Source organism: Condylura cristata, unplaced genomic scaffold, assembly GCF_000260355.1.
Source record: "Condylura cristata isolate star-nosed mole 26May11 unplaced genomic scaffold, ConCri1.0 scaffold00025, whole genome shotgun sequence".
NCBI classification, from domain to species: Eukaryota; Metazoa; Chordata; class Mammalia; order Eulipotyphla; family Talpidae; genus Condylura; species Condylura cristata.
The window spans coordinates 29,963,715-29,983,359 of record NW_004567126.1 but is presented as its reverse complement, the minus strand read 5'-3'; the positions used below and the strand labels follow the sequence as shown (position 1 = coordinate 29,983,359).

General features: G+C 52.7%; 1 protein-coding gene across 2 annotated transcripts in view; it reads right to left on the bottom strand.

Annotated features, from left to right (window-relative positions):
• The window catches only part of AP3D1 (adaptor-related protein complex 3, delta 1 subunit), a 30,538-nt gene extending 21,228 nt beyond the window's left edge, over window positions 1-9,310 (bottom strand). The window contains exon 1 of one of the 2 annotated variants that reach the window (XM_012729476.1): window positions 8,973-9,310. In XM_012729476.1, coding sequence (XP_012584930.1) covers window positions 8,973-9,068 — 96 coding nt within the window. In that variant the 5' untranslated portion in view covers window positions 9,069-9,310. Of the gene's footprint in view, window positions 1-2,115; window positions 2,182-8,972 lie in introns of those variants that run through there. The other variant, XM_012729475.1, reaches the window with a different exon arrangement.
• Window positions 9,311-19,645: the final 10,335 nt, after the last annotated feature.

Sequence of the window (19,645 nt, the reverse complement as noted above, 5' to 3'; positions counted from 1 at the left end):
AACGGCAAAGTTTTAAGAAGCATTTCAATCCAGAATAGCTACGTCTGGAAATATTCTTAGTTCAGCTGTAATGCTAAAGCTGGGAAGAGTCCCACGCCTGATGCCCAGCGGGCTGTCCCCAGCACTGAGCCATATCCTGTGTGGGAACAGGGTAATGGTTCACCCTGTGCTGCTTCAGCGCACAGACCCCGACCAGCATGGTCACCATGGGCCTTCTGGAAGAGGAAGGGCTCCTCCTCCCCAGGAACTTCGTCACCCAGGCAGTGAGGCCATTTCCCACCCTCCCTGGGTGCTTGTTACTGGGTTCCAGTCAGCCCCCATGATCCTAGGGCCTGCCACAGGACAAATGGGGCCCACTGGGGGTGACAGGCAACCAGGGGTTAGCTCCCCGTGTACCAGGCTCTTGTTGCAGCACACGACACACACAGCTGACCCTCACAGGTGCTATCTCAGGGGTTGAAACACAGGGAGCCAGAAAGCTGCTACATCTGCTATTGCCCACGCAAGCCACTGCCAGCTGCATCTCCCCTACGGGCCCTCTGGTGACGGGAAGGCTCAGACTGCCAGACCAGCAGGGGCTAAAGGCAAAAATGCCGTGGCAAGGGGGGTCTGGCCAGGCCACTTTGGAACTGGGTCACTTGGGAAGAATCTTGAGACCCACAAAACCTAGGCAGATCAGACTGTAGGAAAGGCTCCTGTCACCCCTGGGAGACACCCCGATGTCACACAGCAGCCCCAGAGACAACCAGCCTGCCCAGGTAAATGGTCCCCATAGGCCTCAGAGCAGGTCCACCCAGTGCCTAGAGGCTTGAGGAGTCTCCTGCTGTCTAAGCAACAGCAGCGACCGCTAGATGGTTCAGCTGGCCACCTGGAGGCAGGACTCAGCGGCCTGCCCACTCACCTGCCTGGGCCAGGGAGGCCAGGAGAACAAGCTCGCAGCAGACCCTGCCACACTGCTGCAGGACTGGCCCTGAGCCCGGCTCAACTGTGGTCCCACAGCCCCAGCAGCCAGCACGGCCACCAGACGCAGCCTGCCCAGCACAGACAAGGCAGAGCCCTGGGCGAGCTCCCAGCCACATGACGTTTTATGGCCGTTTCATGACCAAGGGCTGGTTCAGGGGAACGAGCATCTGTCTAACAGGCTTCCGATTACTGTACCCTGCCCAGGCAACCCCAATTCTGGGCCCTGTGCCCACATGGCCCTTCCTGCAGCCTGGCTCATGGCTATCAATGATTTAAAAGGGAAAGAACTGGAGACTACCATAAGTGATGAGAGACGGGCCTTGGCCGGAGGGTGGGATGTAAACTGTGGAAGGTGATCTGACAGCCCCTCAATGGTGAAGCACAGCGTGTACTCCTGCGTGTACCCCCCAGACACTGAACACAGGGCTCAAATAAAAACCTGAATACACACTGCAGCCCGATCCCAATGGCCCAGGCGCAGGCACGAGCGGCTGTTCATCAGCCTTCTGGGCCTAGGACGCCCTCAGCTTTCAGGAAGGATCAGGAGCAGCAAAACCCACGTTCCATGATGTCCGAGTCTTTACCCCTCAGGTCTCCTAGCATGTCATTTAAAGGCAGCTGCAGGGCCGAGGGAGGCTTGTGGGAGCTCCAGGGGGGGCTCTGGCTTTTTGTCTTTTCTCTTGAGTACCAGGCAAAACTGAGGACGAAGTTTGGGGTGACTCCATCAGCATATAAACCCTGCTAAGATCTGAGGCCGACCCTAGAGCTGTGCACGTGCAGCACAGGCCATGCAGACCCCCTAGCGCCAAAGGGAAGAAACGGGCTTCAGCCTCCACAGACAAGTGAGTAGCAGAGCTGGGGCATCAGCCCAGTCAAGCTCATGGCCCCAAGCCAGCTGTTAGCCAAAACCACAGCTCTTCCGACTGCTGCAAATCCAGAATCCCTACAAAGTACCATCTGCAATGTCCAGAAGATGATCAAAACACCAATCAAAGCAACGGGAAATTGCAGTCTATGCTCAAGGGAAAGACAGCGGACGAAGCCCAGTCCGAGCTGGCCGGGCGATGGAGCCACCGTGCTGAACGGCCTGAGACCGGGCGCAGCGCAGGCTGAAAGGGCGGACGGGTAAAAGCTGAAGTGCCTCATGCTCACCTGGGAGAGCTGTACTGATCCAAGACAGTGACATACAGCTGCAGTAAGGAGTGTAGGGAGCGAGTCGATGACTCTCGACTAACCAAAAGTCCCTCTGTACTTTTACAAGGAAAATTCGGTCCGGGTATACAGGCATGATGTGGGTTGAGAAAATTACAGTAAGAATATTGATGAGAAATACTTTAAGGGATGAAGTATTCATGGCTACAAGTCACTAGCACTTTGTAAAAAAAGAAACTAAAGGCGTCAGCATGACTAAATCTCTTAAATAACTCAGCCTGCTCCATACGAATTTCTACTTCACCACAGAGGAAGCAAGTACTAAAATTCAGCACCTTTTTCATTGTTAAGCTTTAATTTGGAGCAGAGACAAACACTTTTCGTCTGTGACCCCTCGAGACTACAACCCAGCAGCCTATTTCAACCCCAGAAACAGACATTCCTGTCACAGAGCAGTTTCAACTGCCCTAAAAACCCTGTGCTCCACCCGCTCACCCCCTCCACCTCTGCCCAGGGACCATGGTCCTTCCCACTGGCCCCGAAGGCGGTTCACAAGCAACAAGGACCAGAACAGAAGCCCGCTCGGGACAGGTGCCCTCTGGCTCCTTCTAGGAAAAACCGTTTCCGTTCCTCTCCCACACAATCTGGGTGCTCTGCCTGGAGCAACTGCGGCCCCAGGCTTAGCATCCCGTCCAGACTGTCTCTACTTCAGATGCTACTGGAAGTTCAGGTTGCCCCAGTGCTTCCAACACACTATAAATGGGGGTTCCCACAGCCCCCCCAGATTCCAGGAAACACTCATTCAGCTTTACCAATTTACATATGAGAAAGGGTGCCCTGAGAAACAGAGAGATGGCAGATGAAGGGGAACACAGGGTCCTGAGCGGGGGAGCGCTTGTCCCCGCAGAGCTGGAGTTGGGGTGTCTCCGTCTGGATATGTGGATGCCTTCACCAGCCCTGAATCTCTCCAAGTCCAGTGGTTTAGGCTTTTTTTTTTTTTAATGCATACTGAACTGGGGTACAGGCCAGAGGTGCGGGGGGGGGGGCGGTGAGAGGACAATGGGGAGCAGATCAGGCTGAAATACACTGCTGTGGGGAGCAGCGGGGAGACAGGAGAGGTCTGCTGCACCCTGGGATCACTTCCTGGCTGGGGATCGAACTCAGGCTAAGTGCTTCATAGTGCTGAGACTTTAACTTCTGTGCCACCAGGGGGGCCTGGTTTAGTGGATTTGCATAGAGGTCTCATCATGGGGACACAACTGATGGGTAACTCAGTCACCAGCCCCTTCCCTGAGAATGGCCTAGAGCTGTAGGCATTTCAGCAGGGCTCAGTTTTCCCACTGACTAGCCCCTTCCAGGAGTCATCTCACTATGACAAATGACTCTTGTCACCAGGGGAAGTCCAAAGGATTTAGGAGCCCTGTGCCAGGAACCAGGGCAGAGAACAAATATATCAATACAAGATGCTTCTAGCACCTTCATCACTGGGGAAACTACAAAGGTTTAAGGTCTCTGCTCAGGTACTGGGAGTAAAACCCAAAGCAAATCTTACTAAATCACAGCATCATGGAGTCCACTAACACTGTGGCAATGTGGGTGCCAGGGAGTGCCTGGATGTAGGGCAAAATGTTAAAGAATTCTGGGAGATCTCATCAGTAAAGACCAGAGGTTTTCTCACCTGGGAAAGATCCGGCCCCAGGGACACAGGTGGCCTCTGTACCGGTGATGAGTGGGAACGAGCCTGGCACAAGTGAGTGAGCCAGAAATACTGCTCTGCACCCTGGACACCCAGGACAGCCCTCAGAGTGAGCTGGCCAGATGTCAAGGTGCCATGGCACGGCAATACTGCCCAAGAGCCCAGCCACTACCCGAGATGAGCAATGCAGCAGGAGGCACCCGCCTGCCCTCTGCCAATAAGGGCACAACAGGGCTGGGGACGAGGGGAGGGTCCACTGGGGCCCGCTGCCCATGGTGCCTGGGGTACTTCATGCCAGGAATACCCCAGGTAAGACCCACTGATCTAGCACCATGAACTTGTGGAGGGACATGTACCTACAGGTTTGGAGGGGAACAAGGTGAAGGATCCCCAAATGATTTCTACGCACTTGGTGAAACCAGGAAAAAAAAACCCACGAGGGGGAAGGATTAGTTTGGGGGTGTGCAAAGGCAGTGGAGGCCGCAGTGGGGGCCAGGGCGGACTTCACCTGAAGCCCCGCCCCCGTGTGCTGAGGGCTGGCCAAGGCAGGCCCTGTGTCTCCCGGCAGCAGCCGGTCTACAGGGTGGACTTTTCCAGCACAGGTGCAGGCGGTGCGGGACCCAGGGCCGTGCGCGTCTGGGTGGCAGAGGCGGCTGTGGGACGGCGAGACTCAGAGGCAGCAGTCGGAAACCGGGCGTCTCCTGCACTTGCTGGCTTAACGTGAATATTCTCGGAAACCTGGAGGCCCCGCGGCCACACTGTCTCGCTGGGCAAAACCAGGCTCGGGCAGGTTGCTCCTCTAGGTCAGGGACACCCGTCTCCCACTGGTTCCAGCTTCTCCAGGTGCCGCATCCTGGACTCAGGCCTCCCTCCGTCCTCACGGTTGACCCCAAACAACCTCCTCCTCCCTCGTGAGGACCAGGACATCTAGGATCCTCCGGGCCCCTCTGTACACCTTTATCCTGTGCCTTTTTACCTGGTGTGTGCACAGCTTGACCATGAGAGGCGCCATGTCCCCAGGTCCCAGGACTGGGGTGGGGTCATCCCTGGGGGCCATTATTCTGTGGCCAGTCAGGTCGCCCTGGACCTCAGGGAAACACAACTGGAAGGTAGAGGCCATGCCTTCCCAGCTCACAACAGAACGACCAGGGGCGAGGAAGGAGGCCTGTCATCTTCAGAGCGCAGGTGCCAACCTAGAGGGCCGCTGGGGTCAAGAATGAGCGGCCCACTAGGGCCCTGAATAGCAGGTGGCGCAGCCCCAGGGATCAGAAGTAGGCATGTCCTCAGGAAACCCTGGTGCCCTCTGGGCTTTGGAGGTGGAGGTATGTGGACAGGCCAGCAGCCTGATCCAGCACCCCCCCAAGACAGAATGGGCTTAACACAGCCGGGTGTTGTTGGGAAGCGCTCCCAAAAAGGGAGAAGGAGGCGTGAGACTGGCCAGGGGAAGGCGATGGGTTAGGGTTCCCATTATGCCCTTGAGGCTGAGGGCAAAGCAGGGTGCTACCAAGGGTCCGGAGGGACCGCAGCAGCTCGGAAGCACAAGGGGGAGGTGGCAGCGGGGGCAGTTTGCAGGAGCAAGGTGAGAATTGAGTAAAAAGCAAGGCGAGAAGCCCTGTCACTGACACACAGCACCAGGCAGGCGCTGACAGGATGTCTCTCCAACAGCACTGTTTCCGAGAACAGATCTGTTGAGCGCTTGGGCCCAACAGAGTAAACTGAGGCACCAAACAGCAAAACACCAGAAGCCACTTACATGGACAGGGGAGGAGAGTGGCTAAATTAACCGCCACGGGAGGCTGTAAAACCCTGCAGCACTGTGTCGCTGACAGCAGCCGGGTGGGCCACAGGTGAGGGCGCACAGAGTCCCAGGCCCCCCGAGCGGCGGAAGCCAGCTGAGGTACAGAGTGGCCTTTCCCCTTTCACCCAGTAAATCGTAATGTCACAAAGTGATGGGTACAATCATGATTTAAAAAGGCTACGCGAGTGGGCCCTCCCTGGTGGCACAAGGGGTTTAAAGCGCAGCCCTGCAAGAAAGCTGCAGCCCCTGCAGCACGAGTTCCATCTCCAGCCCGGGAGCGACCCACAGGGTGCGGCAGACCTCTCCTGTCTCCCCACTTCTCCCCTCAGCAGTGCACTTCGTCAGTCGGCCTATTCTGCTACCACTCTGTCTCTGGTGATCTCTCAACTCCTGCACCTCTGGCCTGTACCCCAGTTCTATATGCATAAATAGAACTTTAAAAGTAAATAAATAACAAGACTAGGAGAAAACATATTCCTCAAGATATGCACTGTCTATGAGAAGATGTTGAAAGTCACTTGACTTTCCCATCATCTCTGAGCTTTGCAAGCAAGGCCATTCCCAAGTGTTCCCCCAGCTGCCACCATCATACTCGCGTATCTTAAGGGTTAACAGACATTCCCGAATCCTTAGGCCACTCTCAAACTTGACCCATTTTAAGGAACATACTCTCCACATTAACCAGACAAGACAGAAGTTTCAAGAAAGACAGGTGGTGACCTGCACGCACGAAACTGAATACACAAGCGACTAAGGGGTCACAGGCAGCAGTTGGGAAAGGACAAGGCAGACATCGAGGCGCCCGCACCCCTGCGCTCTGAAGCACCGAAGTCTTGGACTAAGGTCTCTAGTCCTCACACGTGGCTTCACCATATTGTGCTGTCTTTCCCCCTGCTTCAAGTCATTGCTATTGGAAGAAATGTTCACATTCACTTATTCCCAGGGAAATGCAAATTAAAGCCAGAGGAGACCCACCTCACACCATGAGAATGGCCCACATTTTAAGAGCCTGGCAACAACGAATGCTGGCAAGGATGTGCTCACACTGGTGACGGGAATGCGGAGGGTCCAGCCACCGTGGGAAGCTGCGCGGGGTTCCTCGGACACCCAACACAGAGCGACCCTATGATCCACTGAGTCCACGCCGGGAAACTACCCAAAGGCCACAAACACACTAATTCGAAAGGAAATCTCACTCCCGTGTTTATTAAAGCACCACTTACAACAGCCAAGCACAGAAGCAGCCCAATGCCCCAGGACAGGTGGCTGGTCAAGATGTGGTCTACGGCACGACGGAATACTGGCCTGGCCGCAGGTCTAAAGAGAAACACGAGCCACTTGCAGCCACTTAAACGAGCTGGAGGGGTGATGCTAAGCAGAGTGAAGGAAAGAGAACAGCGACTGGTTTCACTACAGCAGGCATATAAGGGACTGTGTACGGGTCAGCAGAGACAAAACTGGCCAGCTGACCATGGACCTCAGGCGTCCAGCACAGGAGGGGGAGGGAGGGAGTCGAAACAGGGAGGGAAGCAGATTGCACGTCTGTGATGGGAGAACTATGGGGACTACACCTGGGGAGAAATCAAATACTGTAAAAAAAAATAAACAATGTAAGTGCTCGATCTCACTTCCAAGTGGCTGCACCGAAGTTTCAAACTTAAATTTATTATAAAAAGTAAACTTGGGGTGCGGGCTGCTCCACAGCAGCGTGTGCAGATTGCGCAGAAAAACATGTCATCCGCTGTCTCTGCTGGGGCGGGGGACGGCAGGACAGAAGTCGTATTTCAGAGTGGGGACCAGCGAGTGATCCAGCTATCCTCCCACAAGGAGACCCTCTCCGGGTAGAGGTGACACCTTTCCCTGGCTTCCGCTTTCCACTTTCCGATGCAGACGTTGACCAACTTGGAGTTGCCTGGAGGAAACCTGAGACACTGGAGGCCTCTCTCACCTCCAGTGTACCCACTTAAGGGCCCCAAGCCCATGAGGAAGGCATCCCCTGATGAAGAAACCCAAGATCAATGGGACTGCCCAGGGATGCGCCCTAAAAACAGGCATTCAAACTGGGGCTTCTCCATTGAGTGGTCCAGCCACAGAACCCAAAGCCAGTGCTCAGTGATATCCATGAAATGGAGGGGAAATCAGAAGAAATTGGGGGTGTAAGCATATTTCAAAATTGCTTAGCCGTGTAAATTAAATCCAAACCCAGCGATAAAATCTAAATCTGGGCTAACCAGACACTCTTTCAGCTCAAAACACTGAAGATCTGGACTGGAGTTCACGACACATTATAACCAAGCCCGCCTGCTAGAAGAAAAATGAGGTGTAGCCAGAGAAGGGAGGGTGATGGAAACGAACAAAAATAACCTAATTACATTTCAGCAAGGTCAGGCCCATTCTGAACAAATGCAACCCAGTGGCAAGAACTCAGGTTCCCTTAGGGGGTCGTGGCTGAAGGAGCCTGGGTTCTGGGCTGACTCACCTGCACTGCTGCTAGGGTGGGAGCACCTGCTCAGGACCAGCTGAGTACACAGGTGCTCTCCTGCAGGTGACTAGGTACTCTGCTTCCTTTGTGCAAGTGTGTGCAAGAAGCCAGCGACCGGAGCCCACTAAATCCCCCCATTCTAACTCTTAATCACATGTTGGGGGCGGGAAAACAACGGTGTCCACTATTTGTTTTACTTCCGGAACACCCTTCCCTAGCTAAGCATTTCTAGCGAGTTCCAGGACCCGCCTCCCCAATCTTCTTCCTCCACCCTTCCATAAGGGGGGCGTCCCTTCTTTTCTGAACGTAAGGCCAGTAGGAAGGTCCTTTGTGGCCCAGACACCTGGGAGCAACACGGACGCACTTATCCCTTAGCGGATTCAGGGGATTTCTCGCGGGAGACATAGGGTCCCAGAAATCCACTCAACGGCCTGAAGCGGGGTCTGGGACCCCACATTTGTAACAGATGATCCACAAACAACTGTGTTGCCCTTTGGGGAAGGGGTTCCGCGAAGTCTCTTCTGGCACCACCCACAGGGTGGGGGAGGCGACTCCAAAACCAAGCGGACAAACTGAGGAGGGGGGCTACCGGCGGCAGACTCGGGACGCTGCATTGTTAATAGCGGCCCCCCCAAGCAACCCGATCCACGCCGGGGGGAGGGGCAGAGAGCCGCGGCTCTGGGCCTTGAGGTCTGAACCCCGGACGCCGTCGGCCACTGGGCATAAACTGAGGCTCGGGAGGTAGGCAGTGTGCGACGCCCCAGGCCGCGGCCGGCAGGGCTCAGGCCGGGGGCCGGGCCTCCGGGGCTGGGCTCACGGGGCGGGTCATGGGTCGGGGATCCGGGCCAGACCGGACCCGGGCGGCGGCGCGCCGGGTTCACCTCGTCCTCCTTGTGGTTGCGGATGCCGCGCACCAGGTCCTGCAAGTTCTTGTCGAACATGCGGTCGATGCTGCCCTTGACCATCTTAAGGGCCATCGCGGCGGCTGCGGCCGGGCTGGAGCCCCAGGAGGCCCGCGGCCCGGCGCCGTGCGGGGGCCCAAGGGCCGCGCCTGCAGCCCGGGGAGCGCTGCGCTGTCGCCCGCCGCGGTACAGCAGGCTCCCAGGCCAGGTCGGTGGCGGGTCTGCGGGCGGCGGCAGCGGCGGCGGCGACCTGCCAGGAGGCCCCGCTCCCGCTACAGCTCCTGATCCGGCTCGCGCCGCGCCGTTCCGCTCGCAAATGGCGGACAAGATGGCGGCGGGTCAGCTGACGGTGGCGCCGAGGTCCGGCCGGCCAGTCCCCGGAAGCCCCGCCTCCAGATAGGCCCCGCCCCACCACCTCCGGGACACCACGTTTCCCTGACGACGTCGGGTCGCCCAATGAAAAAGAGGACACCGCCCCCTGCTCTCTTTCTGCCTCTCGGGCTCCGGCGCAGGGCTCTTCCTTCTCATTGGCCCGTGGCACCAAAAACTCCACCCATTTCCTCGTTCCGGGTTCTAACCACGCCCCATAGCCCCCGCCTCCCAGCCACGCCTCCGGCGGAGTGACAGCTGTGGGCGGGGCCTCTGTGGGCGGGGCGCCCACGTGGAACTTCTCCCGCAAGTTCCTGGGGGAGAAACCAGCTCCGCCTCTCTAATAGCTAAAAGCTTGATTCTTTCTGAAAACCTCTAAAGCAGATTTTGCGGTAAACGGATCCTGTTTATCCTGAACGTCTCAAGAATCCTATAATATGGACAGGGATTCACAGATCCACCTGAAGAAACTGACTCTCCTGCGCCCATTCATTCGACAACCACATGTTGAAGATCTATGTCCCAGGCATGGTGTGGGCGCTGGACACAGGACAGAGTGAAATGCACTGGTGCTTGCCATCCAGGTTACACCCTAAAGGGTAAAAAAGCACCGTACAAGCTAAAGTATTTGCAATATGTATATCTGACAAAGGATTGATAGTTGAGGAGAAAAAAACTCCTGCAAATGTCAAACACAAAGACAACAACTTAGTTAAGAATTAGTAAAAGGTGAACGTATATTATATTTCACAAGGAAGACATCCAAGTGACCTACGTGTATACAGAAAAAGTGCTAACTCATTAATCATCAGAGTAATACAAATTTAAAACAAGGAGATTTTCTCTGCATTGCAAAGAGAATGTGTAAAATTAGACTGTCAATTTCAAGTGTTGTAAATCTCCTTTCTTACACTTCAGGTGGGAATGAACTATACAATTACATTGGAAAATTGTCTGATGGTGTCTCTTAAAGACATCCAGCAGAGGAGCTTCCCTGGCAGCCCAGAAGTTAAAGATGGCTCTGGTCAGCTATCGACAACCACATGGCAGCATTTTGATCTCCAGCCCCCTGGGAACTAACCCACCTGGCACAGCAGACCTCTCCTGTCCTGCTCGCTGCTCCTCTCAGCAGTGGATTTCAGTAGATCCACCTGTTCTTCTCCCTGCTCTGTTTCTGGTGAATCCTTTCACTCCCATCCCCCCACCACCACCACCTCTGGCCTTCACCCTAGCACTTGTATGCATAAATAAATAAATCTTTAAAAAAGAAAAAGCTATTACATTTTGAGAGGGTTTCCCTTAAGAGTCTGCTTAAACAGCCAACTGTGTGCTTATATGGGGATTTGCTGGGAAAGGACAATCCCCAGAGCTCACGTGGTGGAGAGTTCCTGGAGAAACCACCAGCCACAGTGGAGAGAACATGAGTACACGTCCTCACATATGTCCATGGCTCTGGCTGTGTCTCTGGGAAGGAAGAATCAGTTTAATCAAAATGACGATCCTGCCTAAAATTACATATAAATTAAATGCAATCTCCATCAAAACCCCAGCATTATTTTTCAAAGAACTTGAACAAAAAAAATTGAAATGTCTATGGAAATACAAAAGGCTGGGAAAATTGGAAAGTCACCTGTAAAAGGTAAAATTGGATCACTTGCTAGCCCTATACATACAAATAATCAGCAAGTGGGTTAAAGATTAGATATGAGACCTGCAACAGGGCTTCCCTGGTGGTTAAAGTCGAAGCACCGTGAAGAAATCTGCAGCCATTACAGGCCACTGCAGCACAAGTTAGATCTCTGGCCAAGGAGCTGACCTACATGGGGTGGCACACCTCTCCTGACCTGCCCACTGCTCCCCTCAGCCATGTATTTCAGTAGATCCCCACTCTGTCTCTGGTGAATCATATCACCCACACACACCTCTGGCCGTACCCCAATTCTCATTTTTTAAAAAAGATTTATTTATGCATACACTGATGAAGACTGAAGAATGCTTTTGACCAGAACCAGTTTTTGCAATACCACAAGCGGCTGTGTTGACTGCAATCTCCAGAGTGGCCAGCAGAGGGCAGCGCTAGGCAGGACAAGGGGCCGGTCTCCTCTATGTGCTCTTGGTGGGGAGCCTTGACCATGGGACACAAGCCATCTGTCCTAGGTCCAGCCTTGAACCCGTGCCCCCACCACTCGTGGGGTAGGTAGGACTCTTCAACACTTCGAAGAACTTCAGGCTCATCTGGAAAAGTCTGCTGACACAAGGAGAGGTGAAGAATGAGGAAGAATGAACAGGGAATCCCATATGCCCTGGTCTCCTCACCTTCTAATTTTTCTGTTATGTGCGTCTAGGGGACAGTCGTCTTGCCTATGTGTCCACTATGTATCCACTAACACACTCATACACTCTGGCAGCAGATTTGTGGCTTTCAGTTTTCCCACACCAAGCAATTCTCTGTGACATGGGCTGGGAGTCATCCAATTCACCTCAGCGCTGTCACAGTCGTCCAGAAGATGGCCTGGGCCCATTAGACTGTCCCCACTGCAGGTGCCAATCAAGTCCAAGCTGTCACCTGAGCTTTTGACCCACGGCCTAGATATCAGAGTTTCCCATGATCCCCTTCTCACATTTGATAATTTGCTGGAATAGCTCACAGAACGCAGGAAAACTATAAAGCGGTTGGTTATAAATAAGGCACGATAAAGGATATAGCTGTGTTGATGAGCAGATGGAAGAGATGCTTAGGGTAAGGCACTTCTATAAGCTGCCCGAACATTCTGCTCCCTCAGTGTCAGTGGGCAGGAGGAGGGGACCCCTGGGGTCCCCAAATCTGCCTGCTATAAATGGGTTCTGCCATCTGCTACATAAAGACAAACATACTCTAGTGTGTGAGGCCTTTAATGGAAAGGCATCTGACTACAATTAGTGTACAAAAGGGAGAAGAAAAGAGAAAGGCTATATCTGCATCGTTTCCCCAAGAAATGCCCGTCTGTCTTGGGCAAATGCCCAACCAAACAGGATGGCCCAAAGCGGGGCAGCTGAGGCCTGACAGCTCACGGCAAGTCTGAGGCACCTTCTGGTGGGGACCCATCGGGCAGGGCCGGAGGGGTCAGGCACATCTGAAGGAAGGGAGCAAAGTCAACAGCAAGGAAAGGCTGCCGCGGTGCCCTCCCCTGGTCTCCCACCCGCGTTGGTTCAAGGTTCTCCTTCCACGTCTCCAAAGCAAATGCTGCTTCTTTTTCACGCCTCGTGCACCTCCTCCTTCCTCCTGGACCTTGGGGAATCTCTGCAGTGCTCAAGATTTCCCAGGTCCTTTTCCCAAGCTTTTTCTCACTGCTCAGCTCCACCCTTCTTTGGAACCAGGACTTTCCCTATCTATGGCCGTCACACCCTTGCATGGCACCACCGTGTGCTCACCCACGCAGGTGCTCCCGGAGTCCCCATAGTTTTGTTAATTTTCCTAGGCGGGGACTCCTCACATAGACATGATCACTTACTAACTCGATTTCCAGATTTCCCCTGGAAGGTGGAGTTGACAATTAAAAGTTCCAAATTTGGGCCCTCCCCGGTGGCTCAGCGGGTTAAATTGTAGCACTGTGTCGCTGTCTGCAGCCACCACAGCACGAGGGCCATCCCCGGCCAGGGAGGGACCCCCAGGGCGCAGCAGCCCTCTCCTGTCTCCCCGCTGCTCCCCTCAGCAGGGGGTTTCAGTAGATCTGCCTGTTCTGCTCCCCACTCTGTCTCTGGTGAAGCCTCTCACCACCCCTGTACCTCTCGGCTGCACCCCAGTTCTTGTGCATAAATAAACCTTGTACAACAACAACAAAAAAGACACTCCTATCACTCAGGAGACTCCAGAGGGTGTCAGAGCCCTGGCCAGGAACAGGAAAAGAAACCAATGTATATTCTATTATTTCACAAGCTATTATTTATGTACCATAAAATTTGTCCTTTTGAGTGTACAATTCAGTGGTTTTTAATATATTCCAACACGATGTGCAAACACCACTGCTATCTAATTTTAGAACAATTTCATCACCCAAAACAAAAAGCATATAACCACTGGCAGAACATTCCTTGCTGTCCTCCCCTGGTCTCTGGCAACCACGAGTCCACTCTCTGGCTCTGGCTATGCCCGTGATGGACGCTTCTCCTCAATGGACTCGCTGCATAGCCTCGTGTGTCTGGCTTCTCTCCCTGTTACAGGACAAGGGGAGGGGGGCACCAGGGAACCCCCATACCTGCCTGCTCTAAATAGGTTCTGCCATCCACCTCAAGACAAAACATATAAAACTTTAATGAAAAGGAACTTTAATACCGTGAGTATACAATGCAGAAGACAAAGAATAGAATTTCTAAATCAAACACCTGAAGTTACAACGCTGAGTGTTTCCGTGCACCTATTTGTTACAGGGCAGCCCCCGTGTGAGTTGCACTGGCTGACTGTGGGTCCTCACCTGAATGCTTAAAGGGACTTACACACAATAAGGTCAATAATGGGTCTATTTAGAGCTGGCAAAAAGCCAAGAGACAAGTGATGAGCCAAGAGGCCAAGAGCGCCCCAAAGCCCACACGTCTGGTTTTATATCCAACAACGCTGCTCATCTCCACCCTCAGGTCCCAGCAGGCCTGGCTTTGGTGATGCTGGGGTTTGCAGCGCTGGGGTTTGTGGGGGAGGAGCCCACAAGCCCTGCATCTGTAGAGCTTGTTCAGAACATCCTTTCCCCTTAACATATTGACCATTTCAATAGTTCCTTGGGAGCAATATCCATTTAGACCCTTTGCTGACATCTTACTTGGGTTATTAGTTTTTGCTTATATATTCTTTATGTCTTTGTTTACATAGTTTCATATATTCTAGATATTTAATCTGGTATACAAATATTCTTTCCCATTCTGTGAGTTCTATTTCCATGTTCTCAATGATACCTTTTTTTTTTTTAAAAAAAGATTGAGTTATTCATGCATACAAGAACTGGGGTACAGTCCAGAGGTGCAGGCACAAAAGGTTTGCACTCTGGTGATGCTTAATTTATTTACAATATGTAAAAAAATTCAGTTTTCCAAGGCACTGAATGAATTGACAATCCCAGCAGCAGTGACTTGTTCTGGTGCTCTCTCTTCTCTCACTTGGTTTTGTAGACAGTGGTTATTCCATAAATACACACGCATCAGGCAGTGCTGCCTGTCGGGCGGGTAAGAAAGCAGGATCTCAGAGGGAGGTGCTTCCCATGCCCACTCCTCTGGCTCAGAGTCAGAAACACGGTCTCCCTTGGCAAGGTAGACTCCTAAGGGAGGTGCCTGGTGCCCGGATGAGCAACTGGGCACCTTTAGGCCCAGATACATCAATTAGGTCTGCCTCGGGCCTCGGTGGTTGGGGAGGAGATTCCAGCAACGAATGTGCCATCTTGCATCACCTGTGGTCCTGGAAACCACCGTCTGCTGGGAGGATGCAGACGGTCTTACAGCTCCTGATGAGACAGCAGTGTGCTCTGGCTGCTGGGGAGGAAGCAGAGGGGCCTAGATGTCCCCAACACTGCACCAGGAGTTCGACTGCAGAGCATGACCCTGAGCCTTGGTTTCCCCAGTTATCAAGTTGGGTTATTATTCCCTGTTGGCCTGATATGGGAAAAAGGTCAGAGCTGTTAATCATATTCACTTTGACAATGATAATGGGGGGTGTCTTAACCCCTGTGGCACCAGGGGCTAAGACAGCACTACGAAGCCCTCTGCAGCCACTGTAGTGTGAGTGAGATCCCCCATCAGAGAGCTGACCCACAGGGCGCAGCAGACCTCTCCTGGCCCGCCCGCAGCTCCCCTCAGCAGTGTATTTCAGTGGATCCACCTGTACTGCTCCCCGCTCTGTCTCTGGTGGATCCTCTCACCCCTTACAAACTCTGGCCTGGGGCCCTCCCTGGTGGCTTAGTAGGTTAAAGCTAAAGTCACTTCCGAATGAGTTCGATCCCCGCCTGCCCCGGAAGAGATCCACAGGGCGCAGCAGACCTCTCCTGACCCGCCCGCTGCTCCCCTCAGCAGTGTACTTCATCTATCTGCCTGTTCTGCTCCCTGCTCTGTCTCTGGTGAATCCTCTCACCCTCCGCATCTCTGGCCTGTACCCCAGTTCTGTATGGATAAATAAATCTTTAAAAAAAAAAACAAAACAGGAAAAAGGGGGTGAACCATTCCTTCTCTGCCATTTGTTCTGTTTGATGTCGTTTTTTGGAGTTAGTAGGTTTGGAGAGTGGGCTCCTGGGGTTCACTCTGGGAAAAGTTTCCCCAGAACTTCCCTTCAAGTGGCACAGGATGTGTTCCCAGGCGAGTTTCTCCACAAGACAGAGATGTCACATTTAAAGAGTAGGATTATTATAGAAAGGGACAAAAGAGTGAAGGACACTTGCATAGGCACAAGCTGGCAGAGAGCGGCCCTTTGTGGGGCAGTGTTGGGTTTCATCATCCTCTTTCGGTAGGGAAGGGCTCATCTTTGTGGGTGGATGTGGTGTTCCTAATCTCAGTATCTTCACCTTGGGTCTGTGCTCCGACACTCGGGACGGACAGCAGGCTGATAGTTCGATAGCGGGTGAGTGGCTGTTAATCCCTCCCCCACCAGGGTGAATCTTGTGCAGTCCTTTTTCTATTTTTTCCTCCTTCATATCAGGCCCTCCCTTTGGGGAGTGGCTTCTGCTTTACTAAACTACTGATTCAGATGCTAATCTCATCCTCTGACTCCCTCCCAGGCACACCTAGGAATAATCTTGGGCCTGGGCACCCCCCAGCAAAATTTATCTTGACTCCCTCTTGGCACCCAGAAGAGATTTCTGAGCTCTGGACTGATGGAGGGAAAGAATAGAAAAAGACATCACAAGGTTAAAACCTGTGGGGTCAGAAGGAACTAACTTGACTATTCACCAGTCATGGACTCCTCTATCAGACAGCTGTAGGGAATATTGGAGCACAGACCTGAGGGTAAAGATACAGAGATTGGGCCATTGTGAGATTCCAGAGTTATCCAAAATCAGCAGCAAACAGGCCACAAGGAGTGAGCCCCTCCCAGAGAGAACTGTCTACTTCAGGGCAGTCTCTGCACCGGCCGGCCGGGGCAGCGGTCCTGCCACCTGTGCCTAGGCAGGTCCTTTCCACCCTCTCCCTCTGCGGACAGCGGCCTCCTTCCTGCCTGTGACCTGCACCTGCCGGAGCTGCTCTGCACTGACCTCCCTCAGCGGAGGCCGCTCTCCTAAGGCCGCCCGCAGCCGGGGAGGCCTCTCAACAAGCCTGTCCCTTTTGGGGCAGCTCTTCTGTTATAGGGCAGCAAATCTGTTATAGGGCACCTCAATTCAGAGAGAGGCACCCCTGAAACCCCAAAACCTGCCTGCTCTAAGTGGGTTCTGCCATCCGCCGCAACGAGACAAAACATATAAAGCTTTAATGAAAAGTGACTTTAATACAAAGTATATACAATATGGAATACAAAGAATGTAACTTCTAAATCAAACACCTGAAGTTACCCATCCCCTCGTGGGCAAAAGTCAACCCAAAAGGGATTGGCCCAAAGCAAGGCCTGAAAGCCTGCCACAAGACTAAAGCACCTTCTGGCTGGGACCCATGGAAAAGGGTCAGAAATGGCCAGACAAATCTGAGAGGAAAAGAGCAAAATCAAAATCAATATAAACACTGCCATAGTCACCTCCCTACAGGTATCTCACCCACATCTGCCTTAACCAGTCCAGTGTCAGGAAACAAGCCCGGTTTCTTCATCACATGTTTGCTGCTCCATGTGGCTTCCTTAGGTCTCCTTCTCCATCTGCCTCTCCATCTCTCTTCTTTTCTCTCTCCTTTTTCTCTGCTCAGCTCCACCCTCCTTCTGGGTGGGGCAGGGAACCTGGAACTTCCCTTCTCCTAGGGACCACCCACTTACACTTCCTGCCCGCTTGAGCTTATGCAAGAACCCTTTACTCCTCTTTTCCCCTAATAAACTGGCTCTTTAAATATAACTGAATCTCTGTCTCATTGAGAAACTTGCCTGGGGATCTCACTACATGTCGCTGAAAGGGGAGCTCTGGTGAAACCTTTCCCAGAGTGAATGCAAGAACCCCCCAATTCCAAAAAAGACATCAGGACCATGATGATAATCTTGTTTGTACTAAGTCCCCAGTAAGTGGGAACCTGTTTAGCAGTTGTAGGAAACTGATAGGCAAAGAAGGGGACCGTGAAAGTATCAAGTGAGGCTGTGTGGTGCCCAGGCCCTCAGTCCTACTCAGGACCCTTGACCCCTGGACACATAGATTTGAACTGGCTCCATATAGGAGGATTTTTAAAAAAGATTTATTTATTTATGCACACAAAGAACTGGGGTACAGGTCAGAGGCGCAGGGGTGAGAAGATTCACTAGAGACAGAGTGAGGAGCAAAACAGGCAGATCCGCTGAAACACACCACTGAGGGGAGTAGAAGAAAGACATGAAGGGTCTGCTGCGCCCTGGGGGTCACTCCCTGCCTGGGGAGGCTCAAGCTGCTGATAAGCTTCACTGAGACTTAACTCCTTGTGCCACCAGGGAGGCCGCAACTCTGTTATTTCTTTAAAATAAGCATTTCCAATGAAAATTTGGCATCCAAGTGTAATGAACCCTCAGTGGAAAATACACACCCAATCTGAAAGAAATAATAACTTCCCAATAACAACCTCTATAACTGATTACAGGCTTCAGTGATCAGATTCTGGATATATCAAGCTAAATTAGTATCTATTTTAAGTATACTGCTGAGAGGACCAGCAAGGAGACCAGATTGGTCTGCTGTGCCACATGGGTCAACTCCCTGGCTGGGCGGGGAACTTGGGCTGCAGTGGCTGACACAGCTCCATACTGCTGTGACTTAACCCCTTGCACCATCAGGGAGGCCCCTGGAGTATTTTTTATGTACATGTATATACACACAAAGATAGAGGTATACATAGAGTAGATACATCTATACAATACACACGTGTGTACAATATGCACCTATACACACCTATGCAAAGATATGGGCATTTGTAACACACACACACATAATACATACAACAAACACAGGTATACACACACGACACAAAACATACCTACACATGTACACATGCCTACAATATACACACTGTACACACACGTCTATCACACATGCACAAAATGGACATTAACAATTACATATGTGTAGATATAAATCTAGAACATGATATAACACACACCAAACAGTCATAGGTTATGTGCACACACATGTAGTTCCAACACACACACATACTATACACACACCTATATATAAAAATATATAGCCGTGTATATAACATATACAGCACACACACGTGTACTATGTAGCTATACGCTTGCAAATGTACACACGTGTAACACACATCATACACGACACAGACTATATAAATACATACATGCAATCTAAATATACAGGCGTATACACACAAGCACACATATAACTTCAAGTTGTCTATTTACACAGTACATACACACATAACAAACACATACACACTTGCATACACGTGCTTATTTTAGTGTATATATAATACATGCATGTTTCACATACATATAAAGAATTTTAAGGAATTGTCTCCTGGGGCTGTTCTGGCGGGTCAGCAATCTCCAGGGCAGGACCCTGGAATGGAGACCCGGCAGGGAGCTGAGGCTGCAGCTGGAGTCCGAAGGCCATGGCTGGCAGTGCCCTCCTTCCTGAGGGCTCTTTCCTCTCCTCTTACGACCGCCAACAGAATGACCGAGTCCGGCCCACATTTCGTGGGTGACGACGACCTCTTGCCCCGGTGGGGATGTCCACGTCATCTGAAAACTACTTTCCAGGGACCGCTGGAACAGTCTCGTGGAAACTGTGGCCCCGGTGAGCGGGCTCCTAAGGTTAACCACCCCCGCGGATCTATGCTTTCCCGGTGCCCACGCCCTGCCCCAACCCCGTGACTAAGTCGATGAAAACGAAAGCTCCCCACAGGTGTGGCACTGAGTTTCGAGCGCCCGGGGTCTGGCGCCCGGTTAGTCAGTAAACAGCATGCTGGCGGAGCACAGGGAGGCCTGCACGCTGGCTGGCACACCTGTGAGGCCTGCGATTGGCTCTTTCTGGCGGGGCGGCTGGCCCCAGCCCCCCAAGACCCGCGCCCGCAAGCCTCCACCACGCACCCCACGGGATCCCCGGGTCTCCGTCTCGGGTGGGCGGGGGCCGCCGAGGGCAGCCGAGGACGTGCGTGCCTGCGTACGCCCGTGCGGGCGAGTCCAAAGGGCGCGGCGGCGAAGGGGGTGGCGTGCGTGGCGC